This window comes from Megalops cyprinoides, chromosome 3 (genome assembly GCF_013368585.1).
Source record: "Megalops cyprinoides isolate fMegCyp1 chromosome 3, fMegCyp1.pri, whole genome shotgun sequence".
NCBI classification, from domain to species: Eukaryota; Metazoa; Chordata; class Actinopteri; order Elopiformes; family Megalopidae; genus Megalops; species Megalops cyprinoides.
Window position 1 is genome coordinate 27,320,358 of NC_050585.1, and position 19,108 is coordinate 27,339,465.

The 19,108-nt window shown below is 41.9% G+C and overlaps 1 protein-coding gene across 4 annotated transcripts in view; it reads left to right on the top strand.

Annotated features, from left to right (window-relative positions):
- LOC118774302 (protocadherin-19-like) overlaps positions 1–19,108 on the top strand; it is a 57,982-nt gene that overhangs the window by 27,877 nt on the left and 10,997 nt on the right. For all 4 annotated transcript variants that reach the window (XM_036523552.1, XM_036523554.1, XM_036523553.1 and 1 more), the window contains exons 3-4: positions 4,440–4,498; positions 6,457–6,629. In XM_036523552.1, the coding sequence (XP_036379445.1) occupies positions 4,440–4,498; positions 6,457–6,629 (232 nt within the window). The remainder of the gene's footprint in view (positions 1–4,439; positions 4,499–6,456; positions 6,630–19,108) is intronic.

Genomic DNA, 19,108 nt, shown 5'->3' on the forward strand with positions numbered 1-19,108 from the left:
AGGGCGTCTTTAACCCCCATTATTGTTGGGGCTCCTCAGGCAATATTCCTGAAGGAGGAAAGCAGATATATTATGTAGGAGGGACAGAGTATTCATGAAAATATTGTAATCTTGGTGGTGGAAACCTATTTGAAATTAAAACCTTTTTTCCCCCTTCTTGAGTGAGAAAGCCATGTGAATTGGCCCTTGTCAGGTGTGGTTGTCTCGGATGATCATGCTGTAGTTCATCTTGTTGCCGAGGGCTCCATGCAGATCTGGTACTTCTGTGCAAAGGTCACGGAAACACAGAGTGTCATATGCATACCCAAGCGCAGTTTTTCAAGGTGGGTGTTATTGGCGTTCATTGACAAGAATGCGGGGTGCAGTTTGAATGAAGTGGCTGTCTGCAAATGGCAGCCCCTACGCTACACCAGGAAGGAAGGGCATGCTTTTGCAAACAGCCCCTCTCCCACATCCTGACCACTGGATTCATCAGCACCTTGCTTTGCAAGGGAAATTTAGCAAATTGAGCTAGAACAAGCTCGTCCCTGGCCAGCCCTGCAGCTCCTGTTCCCAGTGCATGAGTCCTGGTCTGCATACTTGGGAGATGCTCATGAATGTGCTCACCTTCTGTCTAAATGCATTTGCCATTTCCCCTGTATACTGGTCCTACTGGCTGTCCTCAGTCCAGAGAGTACGTGAACAACAGGTTTTATAATTTGCATTGTGAACTTAAGGGACAGTGTGAATAATATGTCCAATGAGTAAAAAAAAAAATCAGAGTAATAATGAAGTTGTAGAGAGAAAAAAACAGTCATAGATGTAGAGAGTTGAATGCTGTTTTATCTGCCATATATTCCAGGCATTTGCATTTCCATATTCTATAATCGCTTGAAAATATATAATGAGACCCCTGCAGCTCCCATAATAAATAAATGTCACTCTGACGGTCGTTGTTCACAAGTAGCTTGCTGGTGGCACAATTAGGCAGCAGTAAGATAGCTTCAAGTGCTCTTTCCGAAATGTATTTTTATCTTATGCTTGCCGTTCCAGCTGAATTTGTACACTGCTCAATTTGGTCTTTGTTGTCAAATTAACTTTAAGGCTTTGAAATAAATGAAGAGGAGAATTAGGAAGGCTTTTATCTCCTGCACAGAAAAATAAGGCTACTTCAGACCAATAATTAATAATTTGCTGTTACCATGTGGTTCTTAAATTAGTCCTTAATTTTATGTGATTTTAATTGGAACTGCATTGGTCGCCGCACCTCGGTAAAGGGACCAATTATATGGGAGCGTCATTGTGGCAGGTGCCATACATACGGACGCCGCATGAGACCCGCATTCTCTCCTGTCCTGCTTGCACCGCCTGCACAACGAGTATGCTTGTGCTGTGACCGCGGAACCAATTTTCACGCCAGGAGGGAGGCAAATCAAATCACTCAGCAGCTACAGTGGGCAAGATGACGGCTCTTTCCTGCGGTATAGGGAGTATTGCGGAGAGCCAAAGAGCCAGAGTTGCAAACCCCCCGCCCCCCCCCCCCCCCCCCCCCCCCCCCCCCCACCTCTTCTGCTTGAATTCGAGAGAAGTTGGCTTGGCTTTAGGAATGGCACATGACACATTATGGTAGCTCCTGGCCTGCCTCCATGGCAACCCGCCCTTGCCCAGTTGAAAGGCCCTAGGTCGGGCCCTCCGCAGTCTCTGTCTGCTTGAGGTGACATGGTGCTGTAACTGCCAGCATTGCATTGTGGCGGCTTTTGACGAATGTGTTATGTGGCCTTATTAAGCAGCTGTCTGCAATTGTCTTTGGAGGTCCAAGTGTCGGGCCTTGAAACACGACTTATGGGGCTGACATCGACAGGGCTTGTGCCTTGCATGTCCTTACAGGAAGCAGTTGGTCCAGGTTTCAAATTCTATGTCCTTGGAAAGCAGCGTCCGTAAATACGATTGGTGTACTGATTGCACATGGCGTGTTTGCTCTGTACCGCAAGTCAACCGCGTCCATGTCTTTAAGGTATTGACCAAGGACAAACAAACGCAGACATCAGAGACTGATCAAGCAGGAAAATTGAGTCATGTAGGCAGTCTTGCTCCGCAAAGTCTCAGGACAAACCCTCCCGATAGTATGGTAATGAAGCTTTTGCCCTCCAATCCAATTACAGCCGGATTCAGAGTGGGATTCGGAGGCATTTGTTCACTGTCTCTTTAATCAAGTTTTCCCTCCTGCTCCCCTTGCCATGCCCATTCATTAAGCTCTCACTGGCGGCCAGTGTAGCGAGGGAAGTGCTGTAATGAGTCCTCACAGGGACCAAAGTGAGGCGCAGGTGTCATGTTCAACAAAAAAGATATATATTTCTATTTATATATCCTGTAAGGGTGCAGAAATAATTGCCAACACCGGTTACTTTTGATATGTGCGGAGTTGGGTCAGCAAAGAACAAAGGAGTGGGCCGCTACCTCGGGAGGAGCACTTAGAACAAACACCGCGCTGCACTCCAAATGAAGGGGCTGCGAAGAAAACATTAATTAAATGTGATTTCCACTAGTTACCTCCTTGATAGCAACGAGTTAAGGCTTAAGTGGTGGCAGAAAAGCCTTAAGAAAAGCCTTGGTACCAGCCCGCGATACATCAATACCATGGCATTGGAAAGGGGCCTGCTCAGCCGTCATCTCTAATGAAACAGAAAATGTGATATTACTAGGATGATAACCAAGGACCGCTAAGTAGCAGAATACGCCATACATGCTACTAATTTTTAAAAAATCCCAGTTGAGTGAATGGGACACTTTAGGGAGAGTATGTCTGAAATCATTACAGTTTCACTGTGTTAATGGTCCAGATCCCAGGACAGGAAACAAACGCTGTACTATATACAGTATATGTAACAGAATAATTGTGTAATACTGTATCATTATCTTAGAGGCCTGGAGAAAATTACAGGCAAGCAGAGTGTAAACGAAACACTGGTGCTTATATTCAAAGCATTAGCAACATCTTTCAAAGACTACAGTGGGCTGGTAGGCAATCATTTTCAAGTGATAAACAAAGATCAATCCACCACTGTGACATAAATGGTAAAGGAACTATTGCTGTAGCTGTAAAGGGGAGTACACAGAAAGTGATTTCTGGGAGCAGTTTAACGATCAGGATTTTCTCTGCTGGTGAATGAAGCCTGTTGTTTTATTCAAAATCATGTGTGCATTGAAGTAAACAATGAATTTAGGATGACTTTGAACCTGTTTTTACATGTCATTGATACAAGGCCGCATTAACCTATTGGCCAACATGGCTGCAGCCCAGGGCCCCAGCCACTAGGGGGCCCTGGGAACAGCAGATTACGTTGGATTTTTGAATGGGGTTTTATGGTGTTTCGATTGTATATTGAACATTTTGGTCCAGTTTCCCACCTGTAGAGTAGCCTACATTGTCCTGTTGCAACAATTAATCGTCAGTGTCAGTGAGAGTGGAGTTTGTAGGCTGGTCACTTCACAGCGATGTCTCACAAGGATGTTAGAAAATATGATTAAAGGTTCTTTGGCACTTGCATTGATTCACGTTTATGAAACATTTTTAACACGTCGGTATTCTGTCTAAAATCACACCACATAAGCACCACTGTGAAAAGTTAGAAATAGGTTTCAGATACGTTCATTATTTAACATTATGACTTATTTAGAATGTGTCAGTCATGTCGGTTATTGGGCTTCCACGGTTGGTGTAAGTTGACACCAAATCAAACACTTTTGTTAAACGTGGAATCGGTGTCAGATGCGTTCATTTTTAAACATTGTGTATAACACCTGATTAGAACATTTAAGAAACGTTTCTTTTTGGGTTCCTTCCATTGGTGTCAATTAACATGTTTGGTGGATGTAGTTTACACGTCAGTTTTGTTGAACACCAAAATACAACCCAAATCACACGTTGGTTTTGGTTCAAATAATGTGTTTTGCTACTTGGGTTTTAGTTTTCCGGTTGAAAATCATGGACATAGGGCCCCGGGAAGTGTGTTAGCCCAGCGCCTCAGGGAGGCTTAATGCGACTCTGCATCCAGGGTCTGCAGATTGGTTTTTCATCCAGAATTATGAAGTCAAAAATGCCATGACATGACTTTTTTCTTTTGTTTAATGTATTAAAATGCCCTCAAACATGAGCAAGAGCACATTTTTAAATAATCCTTTTCTTTTGCTTGGGATGATACTGTATATCAGCCTCTGTAATGATTTTGAGGACTTGGCTCTAACAGTGTGGTTAATTGTAAGTAGGGGTTGATTGAAAGCAACATTCATGGTTCTGTGCCTCTTTGCTCCATGTGTTTCAAAAGAGAATGCATTGTGCCATTGAAAGCTCAAGAAGCTCTCTGGGGCCCATTGTGTAAAGTGAGATTTCCATTGCAAAAACAACATTATTTTGCTCCTTACCTAATTGAATGCATTTCTGTTTTCTCTCTCTTTTTCAGACCGAAAATTATTCCATTGACTCCAGTTATGTGAACAGTAGAGCACACCTCATTAAAAGGTATGTCTTGATTAGAAAATTAGAATCATTTCCTTTGTACTCATCATGGCAATTAGCTTTCTTATTTCGATTTAGCTGTCGGCAGATAGGTGAACCCATGCATTATGTAAAAGTACCCATGAATGTAAATGGATGGTACCTACTTCCTATTCAATATTTGCACAACTAACCAGTTCTATATTTAAATGCTACAAATGCTCATTTTTTACACAAGATGAACATTTTTGTCTTTTGGTGTCTATTAAATTCAACCAGACATATTCAACCTGATGCATGACACCCTTGAATGGAGCTTGCCGTACAGTATGTCATAAAGTGTTTGGAATAACATTTCCCTCTAAACATGCAATTATTGTGTTAAAGATAGATAAGACTTTTGCTGAGTGTCTGTTGCTTTTTCTGCATAATATCTTCTCAAAAATCTTTAAACACTTTCATAGTGATTCCACAGTATACTGTTAAGCATCAAAGTATTCCCTCCTTTGCAAGGACAAGTCCTTGGTTATTGATACAAATAACAGTGGGGATGTCAGAGGGCTAGTTCAGAATTCCCAGCTCTACGTGGAGATGGGCGGTGGTGCACAGCCTGAATGAAAACATTGAGTATTTTTTTTTCTTTCAGCAGGATCTGGGGCTGTAATTTGCCTTTTACCTGCAGCTATGGAAAATGCAACAGGCTCTCACTGTACATTGTAAGACCTGTGTTTTTCAAAAGCACATGACTGCAATTTCACCACAAACAGATTATTCATATTTATGAAAACAGCAGATAGCCTAGCTCAGCTGCTGCGGTTTAGCTAAAAAAAGGGCCAAAATAAAAATACAAATCGCCTCTGGACAGCTGTGGCCCACAATTTGGGACAGGTGCAATTTCATTGATAACATCAGGCTGCCACTGTTGAAGGGTGAGCTAGGGTCTCACTAAAGGACAGAGTGCTTTTCTCATTTTTTTTCCAGAACAGCAAAGGTATGTGTTCATGTATAAATTTATTGCATTCCCCTCCTTTTAGAACCAGATTATATCGTTGGTTAGGGGACCTGCAATGAATGGAGGAAAGGGAGCAGGACTGGAATATAAAGCTGTTTGTTACCAGATTTTCTTCTGTATCAATTTTTCATTCACTCATTCAGTGACAACAACTTTACCACCCATTTACAAAGTGCACCCACCTAAAAGCAGTTCTTGAAATCAATGGATCTGTCTTAAAAGCAGTCACACACAGTCTACTCTGTCAATGGGCTATAAAAACACCCCCATGAATTGAAAGGCCCTCTCTTAAGGCAGGTGCATTTCCCTCCACTGGCATTGTCTTCACCAGATGAAGTACACTGATGGTTGTGAACACCTGTCTCTCTAAGGGTTTATGGAACACTTATGTAAAATGTGTTTCCACTCAGAAATGGTTTCTTATAAGTGTTTTATAAGTGTTGCATACTTGGAGACTGGTTATCATACTATCACATGTAAAGCAAGCTCACAATGAGTTCAACTTCTAGAATGTTGTCATTTCCGGAATGATACATAAGAAGAGAATTTAAAATTTACAACAGACTGTATGTAGGGAATCAAAGTTACCCTAACAGCACTAATTTATCTTTGGGTTAACATGTTTAAGCCACACTACTTCTTCTTTCCATTAAAATTTTACATATGAAAAGGACAGATCATTGTTAGGTACTGTGCTATGTGTCAGATGACATTGCTCCACCAGTAGAGTAGGTGAGCTTCAATCAGTGTGGAGGCAGAGCTTTGGCCTGTGGCTGACCAATGATCAACCAGATAGCACTAATGGCACTGCAGATGTATTCCCTAGGTATAGAAAATGAACAATGTAGGAGCCAGTGGAGGGGACCAGAATTGTGAGGAAAGAGGCATGGGATAGAGAAGGAGAGACATTACTAGGAAGGAGCTATCAAGATAGGAAATCAACATGCTTCTCTCTTCTTGTCCACTACAGCACGTCAACATTCAAGGACTTGGAAGGGAACAGTCTCAAAGACAGCGGCCATGAGGAGAGCGACCAAACTGACAGCGAACATGATGTCCAGAGAACCTTGTATGCCGACACTGCCGTCAATGATGCACTCAATATGAGTGTGCAACCCAGTGGCGGCCAGCTGCCAGATCAAGGTAAGGCGACCTTTCTTTTTTTCTGCACATGCCACAAGAACAGTGTGAGTGGTCAGTTTGCCATCCTATGCTTGTGTCTAACTTTACATCCATTTCCAGAAAGACTCCAAAACTGTGGAGAGAAGGATAGCCACAGATGTACTGATGGGCCGAATGGCCTGTTCTTGTCATAATATGTTCTTATGTAATATGTTCTTATGATACAGAATAATTCAAGAAAATCATCACTTTCTTCAATTACATTAGTAGCTATTGCTGTGTGCAATAGTGCGCAAGTTTTTGGCAAACGAACAGGAGTTGACAATAATTGGAGGTGCACTTAGTTGTATGTCCTCAGGAATTATTTAGTATTGTGATTTAGCTTAATTAGTGATGGAAGGGTGAGGCTTAATGAAAACAAAAAAGGGTGAAGCTATCACATATCACCAGCTGATATGAAATGCCCTGAATTGAAAGCTGAATCACCAGCTGATAGGGCTACTTAACCTTTTATGGCCTTCCTCTCCCATCACGAGCATTTTTAAAGTACTTTATACTTTTAGGTATAGGTACCTACTACTAGGTGGCTTTTAATTTTAGAAGACTTTTGTTGATAGGATCCTGTTTAGCTACATTTAGGGGTTAGCCAAAGTGGTTGAAGTTGGAGCTCTCTGTAGTGGTTCAGCACCATGCTGAGAGAGGGCTAATACATGTGAGGAGACCCACACAGCAGAACACTTCATTGCTCAGCCGCATTTTTGCCTATGGCATACATAGTAAGGCTGGCAGCTCTGATCACAAACCCATATCTATATTTTGGCTATTGACATACATTTATTGGAATAAGCCATCTAGGTTTAACTAGCATGAACACAAATACTGTATGAGTTGCAGCAGCAAATTGAGATGAGAAAAAACACTTCCCAAGTAAATTAATTTATATTGTTGATGCATTACTAATAGAACGTTTCCCCAGCTAAATTGCTCACAGATGTTCTCGTATGCTGGTATATGTGTCTGTGCTGTACACAGAAGAGTGTTCTTACAACAGGGATTTTGAATGTTCGCGGTCACACACAGTGCCCTGGTCTTTTCAAGGAAAGCATATTGGACTTAAAACACCTATTTCAGACACAAGACTAGTGGTGCATGTCCCCTTGCTTTTTAAGTCTGCATTTTTATCCAGCTCCTCTCCACATTGCCCAGAAAAAAAAAAAAAAAAACTAATGAGTGCAGGTAAAGAAAAAAAAAGATCTCACTATTTCAAAATGTGCCCATGGCTAAAAATAATTCATCAAATTAATATAGAAAATAATTTATGAAACAAATGGCGCATGCTCGGAAGTGTGGTATTGGCTCAAAAACCAATTAGACACTTGTTAACACTGGATCATGTGCCCCTATGGCTATTCCAGCAGTCTAATTAACCTGTATTTTTTCCAGGATGTGTCTTTGGATAGGGAGACACCTTGCAATAGAAATTATGTAAGAGAGCATTTGTCTTACCATCCATAGCTGTTGCTCAGAATCTATGTTAAAGGCTGTGAAGTTTTATACAAAAGTTTTACACAAGTTTTACACAAAAGGTAAGTCTACAAGCTGCTGTTGTGTCAAATCATGCATTTACTGGCTATTGGTTGCCTATGGAGATTATTAAAGTTACAGAAATGTAAAACAATGGTGCATTTTGAAATCATATGCATGGTCATAGGACGATGACAATGTGAAACAGAAAATTGATGGAGACTTTTGATGAAAGGGGTCCTCTTGGTAAAAACTGTAAAAGCGTCTTTTGTTTTAGTCATTATTCAGGTTAATTGTGTTAATTTTCACTGGAATTGCTATACATGCGACCAATATACATTACTCGTCCTTGCTTGTACTATTGTTATGTGCTGCTTAAAAGAATATAATCGTAATCTTTCTCTTTATCATCTTTGGAAATCTGGAGTGACTTGTGGCCTGAGCAGTAACGAGAGTTGTAGGTAATTATTAAACGAATTCACAAAAGACACTCACGCTTACAGGAATATAATGGCATCACAAAACTGAATCCATTATAAGCTGAATGGTCTGATTACGCAGCAAAAGTGGATGATGAGGCCTGCAAAAGCCGTATGGAATTGACACCAGTCACAAATGAATCCACCTCACTCCAGAACAGGGCATTTCTGTAAACCTCTCAGAGTGTTTCAGGAAATAATCTGTTTTTTTGTGTCATCTCATATCAGGCTGAGCCCAGAGATAGAACACAAATAAACCACTTGCATTCTTATTAGCCTCTTTTATTGCACCATTTATAAATAAATAAATAAACAAATAAATAAAGCCAGGCCATGTATCAGATGTTGAATGAAATCATATTGAAACAAAATCATTCTTAGAGTTTTTAAAACAGAAATTTCCTTCTATTTAAGTGATTGAAAACGATTAAAATGTTCTATTACATAGAAATTAGCAAGTGTCTCTGGTAATAGGTTCAATATAAAGAAAAGCTATTTCTTCCCTGCTAAGGCAGGAAACAACAATACAAATAAAAAATCCCAAACACTATATTTATTCACAGAAAGATTCATTTAATACTATAAAAACAGCCCTTGGGCATGACAAAAGAAACATAATATATGATTATACTACAACAACAAGTCAAATGTTGAAGTAAGTCAAAGTAGGAGAAATAACACAAAAATACATTAGTCACTGACACTAAATTAAAATAAATTAGAATGAATTACTTGCTAATCAAAGTAAATGAATTTCATTTTCTTTTAACAGGATTTACAGCTGTGTTGATGTAGTTCATATGGCATTGTTTGACATTAGCATGCCATATGCTGCATGATGTGCTTCATTGTTGAGACCTTTTGTTAATTTTAACTAATTTTAATGTTGTGCACATTAGTAGCTTATGTCTTTTTTATATAATATGCATTTTAGCAACTTATTTCACTGCTGTGTATCACATGTAGCATACTGTACAAGAAGTAGCTCTGTACTTTTTTGGTTTAGGTTGCTTAGGTTGTTTAAAAAGGGCATTTGGGGCAGGACTATAGCTAACATTTGTAATATTAGCAGGCGTTTGTAATATTACTCTCATTAGATTATAAGGTGCACATTACATCTAAGCTTCCATTATTCAGCTAATTGCAGACAATTTTAATGAATGCTTGGAAATAATAACTCTATGTTCAGGCTGCTAAGTGTAATGGTATATTATTGTCAAGTAGAGTAACTCTTAAATACATATATTTAAGTTGTGCTTCAAACTTAGCAGATTTTACAGGTTAACATTGACTGGTATTGTCATGATAATGTTATGAATAGTCCTGCTATTATTGGAGAATTTGAGTTGAACAGTAAATCTGAACTGTAAGTCATAATTAGTGGTAACAGAAAAGTGTCATATTCTATTAGGGCAATATTCAGGACAGGGGGGCTTCCTTCCCTTGAATTGCCTGTTGATACGTCCTTGCCTGACTCAGTTTTCTTACAGTCCTTCCCTTCAGGACACGGGATGTGGTACATCATTTTCATATTCATTTTACACATGCGAACACCCAACGGAATTGATGGGCCTACTGTCAGAATTAGTGTTCTTTCAAAATAGGGAGATTAGACAATGTAGTTGATGTGCATTAATTATTATAAATCAACAGGCATTCATCATTAGCGTCATTCATTGTCTATTGGGGATACTTCAGTGCCGAGGCTTACCTCCCTTGAAGCGGCAGCTGATTTTAAGTGGAGCAATTGCCAAAGGAGACAAAATTGAGCTACTGTTAAAATGTCTTCTTTTTGCTGTCTTTTTTTTCAGTTGTTAGTCTTTATATACAAGGAAAACAAACAATCAGGACAATGCACAGTAACCCCCCCCCCCCCCCCCCCCCCAGCTCCTAGGGACACTTTTCAATGCAAATGTTATTCTCAGTGAGTCACAGAAAGGTACTGTGTATTGTTCGCACAAGGGACATCTTGTTACTTCTTCTCTAGGCAGAAGTTTACCTATCATTACATAACCAGAGGGAATTCACACCCCAGAACGCCTTTCATGTTTTGTGCTCCTTGACAAAAAGCAAACATTTTACCTTTTATTTTGTCCATTTCCCACAGATTTGTTGTCTTTAACATTACAAATCTTGCTTGGTGGTATTACAGCTACCATGCCTACCTCAATTTATGCAAGTCAGGCTGCAGGTAGAGTGTATCATTTTCAAGAAAGCTATGACCTGTGACATGGAAGTGTTTTTGTACTCTAAATTACATTATTGGCATTTAGCAGATGTGCTTATCCAGAGCGACTTACACAGGTTACAGTTTTTTTACATGTTACCCATTTATACAGCTGGATATTTATTGAGGCAATTCTGGTTTAAGTACCTGGCCCAAGGGTACAACGGCAGTGCCCCAGGGGGGGAATTCACCCGGCAACTTTTCAGTTATGAGTTCTGCTCCTTACCACTATGCCACACTGCTGCCTCTTCACACCAAATAGTGATGCGATGACACTCATGCAAGGGCTAAAGATGCTGACAGAATGAAGCAGATTCAGACTATGCAGAAGTGACTTGATATAGTGTAGTGGGTTCTGTTCCGCTGTTTTCTAAGCTGTGATCTCATGAGGTTGCTGGCATTGGAGAAGCGTAAGTGGGGACCATGGGCAGGCTTTGGTCTTGTTCCTGTGGATAGTGGGAATTTCATGTACCCTGCATTTTGCATTTGTTGTGTGGCCTCCATGTCTAGGCATAGCGTGCTATCGATTGTGCTGGTAGCCAGGCAGAAAGAGGGCTCTGTTAGAGGTAAACAGACTCTTCAGAAAAAAATGAAGAGGTTTCCAAGGTGAAATCAGTATGAGAGACCATAATGGAGTATGATAAATATTCTAATGGTGTGCTGAGATTTTTTTCCACATCAAAACCAAATACACTGCACCGTTGTTTTTCACCCAATAACACACAGCCATATTTTCCATGAGTTGAGGTCCCCAAAACAGATGTGTACACCATGTACCAGCAATTTTGTATCACCCTCAAAAGTTTTAATTAGGCTGATTAAGCCATACTGCATTCACACATGCTATTTCTGAAAGGGTGTGATTATATGAACAAAGTACAATGGATACCAAACATATCTCAACCCCTTATGTTGGGAGTCATGCCAGTAAGAACATGCCAGCCAAATCCTTGTGAGCATAGCAAGAATGTTCAGCATACTAGCTTAATCACTATTGAAGCCCATCACTGCTGTAGGAGGCCACAGGGTCAGGAATCTGGGGGCATTTTAACAAATGGGTTCCCATCTGTTGAGTGGTGGAGCTCTTGGTTGGGTTCTGGTCGGCTAGGCTTGCCAGGTCATTTTGATCCGTTACAGTTTGAACGGGTTTGTTGCCTTTGCCAAATCTCAAGTCTCAAGACGTATGCGCTGGATGGCTCTTCTCACTGCCTTATTTGGTTCTAAACATGCTGTACTTTTGTGGGATCAGCTGGAGGTTTCTGGTTTTAGGACTGAAAGATGTTCCATCAAATAAGCCTTCTGAGTCACAAAGTGCTCCCTCTCCACATATTTTTAAGAACCAAGAGGACCAGCTCAATTAACAGCAGCTGGGTGTGGTGGTGACTAGCCCCCCCCCCCCCCCCCCCCCCCCCCCCCCCACACACACACACACACACAAAACCACCCACCCCTCACCCCTGCCCCCCCACAAATATCCCATCTTTTTTCATGGCAGCCCCACTCTTCATTTGTTGTCAGTGGTTTCCCAGCATTCTCCCTTTTCCTCTGCTGTCCTGATCACAGTGCCTCATTACTGTTCAGAATCACTAGGGCTTCACTGTCCCTAATTGATTTCACGAACCTTCCATTTTCTCTCCCGTGTCTGAATATCACATCCATAAATACACACATCTGAACTCATGCCATTCATGCTGCCACTTCTCATCTGGAATTAAAGAGGTGGTATAAGCGATTTGCGTGTTCTGGCTGTAAATGTGCCCCAGATTCCATACGGGAACATTCTTGGTTTGAAGTCTTCTGATCCGCTAATGAAAATGCTGACAGGTGTCAACATCAGGAGAGCAACAGGAAGAAGGCCTGCGCTGACAGTCTGTGAGACAGCAGAAGCTGAAGTCTTGTAAACAGTCTTGAGGAAAGAAAATAAAAAGCCAAAAAAAAACAGAAAATGGAATGATCGTCTTTCTGACAGGTAGGAGTCTCCCACCCCCTCCTTCTCCCTGCTTTCCAAGATGCCTCAGCAGCACTTGACAGGATGTGGCTGCTGCTTGTGGCTGCAATAAACATGAAATGTTTCTGAATTAATCATCGATCCCGGGTGCAGTGCGGCTCCACTCCCCGCCATCATTTTCTGATGGTTTTAATTAAAAAAGTCATACCGGGATAATTCATGTTTGTGTTGATTCTCCAAGACAGATATGCAACTTGATCTAGCAGAGCCACACAGACAAATGAGTTGGCAAACAATGGAGTTGGAGATTGCTCTCCCTCTACATCAGTTTAACTAATAAAGATATTCATTTAGGGAAATTAGCATGCTTAAACGCATGATAATAAAGTAGAAATAACTTTCTGCAAAAAAGTGCTTACCTAAAAAATACATAACGTAGATTATGCCTATATATCTTACCTTGAAAACAAGGTCATAGCAGTTTGCTTATTTAAAAGGTGAATCAGAGACCAATGATAAGGGACTTCTTATTGATTAAGTCTCATTCCTGTCTGAGTATTTTTCCTCTCCTCCGGCTCTCTGAAAAATGCTGATGTACAGTATTTGATTGCCACACTCTGAGCTGGGGTCAGCATGAAAATGACACATGCAGGGAGGGGATTTTTATGAAAAACAATTTATTTAACTGATATTGACATTTTCTTTCAGGTTAGTGCAATGTTCTTCCTCTTTCATATGGGTATTGTCAGTTTGATGGTTTCCTCCCCAGAGTTTGGCTATGTAGTTTATGCGCACAGTTAAATTTGTTGTCGTCAAAGTCCAGTTGCTTAGGATACACTTTCTCTCTGTTCCCCTTCAGGGGAGAATATAGCATTATTTCCCGAATTTCTTCTATTTTATACCTCATAATAGCCTCCATCTACCATTTTTCAATGGTCATTCTAATATTGATTACTGTCATACATTTTAGGGGTGAAGTAAATGGAAAATATGGAGGCCCCTTTTAACATGAGTCATGCTGCTCTCCACAAAAAGCAGATGCACATCCAATGTTTGTGTGATTTAATGATATAGTAACTCAATACTGTCATTTCATTCATGCTCAACTCAGCTGTCTTTGCCTATAAACCTGAAAGGTCAGTGATGTTTTTGCAGGGGGCTTAAACCTTGAAAAAATGTGAACAAAACAGTGTCAAACAGGTTAGTGAGTCTGCACTTTGGCCTTGATTGTAGCTCTCTACTGATGAAGCTTGTTTTTTGACAAATCATATTAATTTGGACACAAATGTAAATGAAGTAAATGAAGGAGTTAAATGCAAGTGGATTAGAATGGGAGAGGGAAATGATGAGAGAGTGTTCAAGAATAAAAGCTGAATGAAGAATGAAAAAGAGGGAAAAAAACCTGGCCTTCTTGGTCCGAGTTACAACTGTGTCTGAACACTGACAGAAAAATGACACCATTCAAATGTATGCTTTCACAGCACAAGCTAAAGAAGGAAAGTTAGAAGTAAGATACCATGCTAACTATAATGAACCAACAGTAAATGACATAAATCAGCTGACACTAGTGATAGCCTTGCAATTAATGGGCAGAGCTTTCCTGTGCTATAAATCTACAGGGTAAAAGCCATGGCACTGAGACAGTTGAGGGGGTCTGTTACTACATCCGCCTATAATACTATGGGCTTCGGGCTATCGGACTGTCCTGCACCCAGTAAGCCGCGCAGATGGATGGGAGTTTGAGGCAAGGTGGCATTCTGGGGTTTGCAGAAGGCATCTCTATGCCCTCACCCCCCTGCCATGCCACCCCACCACCCCCGGCCCATCTGTCATAACACTCTGTTGGCTCTGCAGGGCGTTGTATGCATCAGAACCAGCCCGACAGGTTCCAAAGACCCAGGACTGATGGAGGCTACCTGAACATCAGAAATGCATGCAAAGTGTGCCCATACTGATACAACTGAATGTGACTTTAATGGTACAAGCTCCTTGGCTACTGTGTGACGTCCTCTCCAGGGAGACAATGTCACACAGGTTCAGTAATCACCCTCTTAAATTCAAATCTGCAATCTAGCTGGGAGATCTCCCTGTATGGATGCGGCTCTGTGAATCTAAGTCTGTGAATCCAGGCCCACTCCTCTGCAGGTTCCCTGCATGTCTTGGGCCAACCTGGATGGCCCAGTCTTTTGTGGGTTTGGCGGTTCTCCTCACTCTTGTTCCCTTGGTAACTGACGCGACACAGATCCCACACACGCTCAGGGACTCTGGCAGCTGTCCCACAGTGAGCCACCACAAAACAGCATTCACTCCAGCCCCCTCCCGTCCTTTCAGAGCAAATTAAGTTGTAATCACTGCTCGCCCATGCAAAGCCTTGACAGAGGGGCCACTTGCTGAGGAATGACACCGTGTTGACCAAACCATTCTTTTCCATTTCTATCGCATACGTTTGTGGTATTTTTGTGCATTACTCTAATGTCATGTGTGAATTCCTGTTTCATACATATGCTGAGGCACGCACACACACTGAGCAGGAGCTAAACAGAGGATGTCTTTCCTGAATGCGACGCTTCTCGGCAATATTCAATTGCTCTTCCTCTGAAGGGGGAGATTAAGTGTATACTCTGCACTGTTTAAGGGAAATCAGCTGTCCTCTGACAAGTACATTGTAGTCTGCAGTTTTTCTCTCTAGAATACAAAGACAACATTTGTCACTGCAGCTGGGGGAGAGCGCCTTCCCTACTGCGGCAATGCGTAAGCGTTTGTGATTTTTTTTTGGCCCCATCTGCAGACCACAGACAGAGGTTTAAAGCAACGCACAGACAGAGACAATCTCATACTCTGCACAACTGAATCTCATACGTACTGTGATCTCATACATACTGCCTCACTTTTATTTTTTCCTCTCTCCCCTGCCCTGTGTTTTGTCTCATAGAAATTGCAGTGTCATCAATTAAAACTTGCGACATTAAATTCAGTCCGTCTTTAATAAGCCCTGTCTCTAAGCTGTAATTATGGCAGCAACAAAAGGTTACCACCCTGGGTAGTTGGCATTTCCATATCTGGCGTCACTCATGTATATTCATTCAGAATTATTTCTTTAACAATAATACGTTCAGCATGGGAGTCTATTCTCACGGAGGCGGCATCTGCAGCCATTCCTTTAAAGCCGGTGAGATGACAGATGATTCCTCCGTAGGATCATCTGAGAGGGGTGGCACAAGGACGATGTAAGAAGCCCCCAGGGTGTCACACCTGCTCCTCCGTCACCTCCCCTGATCTGCGCTTGCCCCTCTCTCTGTTCTCTGCCGTGCCCGGGGTGTGCTCGGCACATTGAAATTCAGGTTCTCTGCCAGTCCTGGCAAATTAAAGGTCTGCACCATACTTAGAGAGCGAAGCCCGCGTGGGTCATTAAGGGCTGATGGAAAGATCGGAGGTGAATGCGAGGGCCACCAGGAGAATTCCTTTGGACCTCAGAGGATCAGGAGGATTCCAGGGTTGTTAACAATCCTCTATACACTTTCACCTCCCCTCCCCCCATTCTCCCAATCCTCTCCTTACCTTCTCCAGTCAGAGTAGAACATTTTGTCCTGGTTTTATGCAACCTCAAAGAGAGCACACAACATTCTCTGCATTGTGCTTGTCAATTGAGCTTTTTTCCCCCTCTTTTCAAGTGTCTTATTTTCTTCTTACTGTTTCCTGTGCATTGCGGACTGGGTGGAATTTATTCTTTTTGCCCTCCGTGCAGCCAATTAACCTTTATGATCCCAGCCCCTCCCTCTACCCCTTCAAAAAGATAAAAAAAAAAATAAAGTGTATTGGAAGAGAGGAGCTGTAAAGTTTTATGGTGGACAGGAAACTAGAAAATGGTGGTTATCACATGCATTACCCATTAAAGTGAATGCTAAAAGGATGCAAAGAGCAGTGGGGCGAAAGGGATGAAACAGATTGTCAGAGCTGACAAAACCCTGTAGTTTTGATTAGATGGCATTCCTACTATAACAAAACATAATTATACAAATCTGTTACCTCATGCATGCCCCACCACTGTATTTTTAAGGATATTCAGCACTGCACGTATCAAAAGAAATTAACTTGATAAATAGCCCTAACTGTGCCCTGCTGGATGCCTGATTTCAAATGTCCTGTAGAATAAGTTTATTGCTCTATAAAAATGTGTTTCCTTGAGGGGGGCATCCATCCCAGCCCCCCTCCAGCGCAAACCCTACTGTTAACAAACTGTTCAGCTGCTTGTAATTGACACAAACCCCCAGAGCCTGCAGAGCCCCCTGCCTGCCCTGCAGAAGGAGTTTCTTCTGGCTGCCACTGGGGGGGGGGGTTGCTGGGTGCCCCCCTTCCTCGCAGGCACCACCGCAGCCGAGTTGTGAAGGAGACACCATAAAGCCACAAGACCCGCCAACTTCTGCTCCAACTTCCTCCTATGCCATGGCATTTAATGTCACGCCCTAGCGTGCGGCCAGAACAGGGCAAATGGTGGCAAGAAAATCTGATTACAATTAGCACATACATCGTGCGGTGCACCCTGCACAGGCTCCAAACTCCCCCTGCAGTAGCCACGTTCCTCAAATAAAAAAAAAAAAAAACATGCGGCCGCTCCGGTTTGTCCACTAACTGCATCCGTTCCCACTCATATCTAGAAGGGAGTCATGCTGTTAAGGATTTCTATGGCCCTGGCAAATCCTCTTTGGCATAGCAAGGGCTTGTGGTAGCAGCGAACAGCATGGAGACAGGGCGAGGCTGGCATACCCAGTGCCAGCGACAGGGGAAGCTTTCATGTATGAGTAATGCTGAACCTGTCAGAAAACCAGCATGTCCCTGGAACGACAAACAAGTAGCCCATATTTTTTAGTTCTTGAACTAAAAAATTTTTTTTCTCCAAATGACTGATGGTAGTTCTGCTGCTTTTGCTTCAGTTCAAAGGAAAATGAAATGAAGAGCGATTAGAAAAAGGAATTTTGATACTGTCCCTATTTTCCTGCATTCTTTTCATCTTCACCTAATGGATGCTATGATTTTTTTTTTCCATTGATACAAACCTATTTTGTCGTAGAAGGAACAAAGGGTGCATAGTGTGCATCTGTATATGTGTCCATGTGTGTGTGTTTGTGTAGGTGTGTGTGTGTGTGTGTGTGTGTGTCGGGGGGAGGTGGAGGAGGGGGTATGTACAGAGTTAAAGGGCCACAGTGACAATGGTACACTTTCAGGCACTCACCAGGGGGGTTGTAGATACCTTTTACCCTTGGCAGCTGAGCCCTTTTTAAAAGCTAAACGGTCAGTGTCAGGACTGGGGGTGATCGAGCTGAACGTGGATCAGCTGTTGGAGGCAAAAAAAGAGCATCAACGAGGGGCTCTCTGTGTCAGATCTCTGTCTCTACAGGAGGGGTCAAGTATCCCCCCTCAAGCTTGTTGCAGTGGATCAGCTCAGGCGCACCACCAGACCATCCCTGCGGCAGAGCCTCACCGCTCTTCCTGTAAGGGCACTGTTGTTGGAAGTGGCTCCATGTGTATTGGGTAGCTGCCCACATAGTAACATCCCTTCTACACCGTCTCTTCTTCCATATATGGATGGTTAAAGACAGAACAAGAAAGGATAGAGCAGTGTTCACCAACCTTTTTAAGGCCAAGATGCCTGACCTCGGCCTTGGTGAAAGGTAAGATCTACCTATTGAAGTGTTGAGAGAAAAAGGCAGCCCAGATTGTGCTTCCAATTTGAGGCCTTTTATTTAGGCTAATTGTATTTGAATTACATGAAATGGTCCAACTTTCAAATTTATGCAACCAAGAAAACACTGTAACTAGCATATCAAACAGGCCATAGCTGTTTTATATCATACCTTCAGTTCTAAGTTTCATTATTTAATTTCATTCCAACACAAAAAATAAAGGCATGTGGCCTGTTTTCCATTTGTATGAGGAAATTATTTTGTTCATGGTAAACAACAAAGAAAAAAAAAATCAACACACTTGCCATGAGCAGATCATATGAAGTGCCATTGTTAACTGTTATGCTTATCCACTGAAGCTTCATGCAAGTTACTGCATTTACCATTAACATTTTAGAAAGTAGAACTGTACTGTGTGCTAACAAAATCTGCAGTTAGTGCAAATAAGCTAAGTGCAGTTCTATGTCCCATCTTATGCAGCATCACTTTTCACAATGCCATTAGAAGGCAGAATTGTTGCAGTCATGTTACTCACTCAAGTCAGTGTGATGGCTGTGACTGAATACTGTCAGTGAGTGCCAAATGGTGACTTACACAAAATGATGCTTCAGTAGCAGCCTTATTTTGAGCTGCAGGTTTTG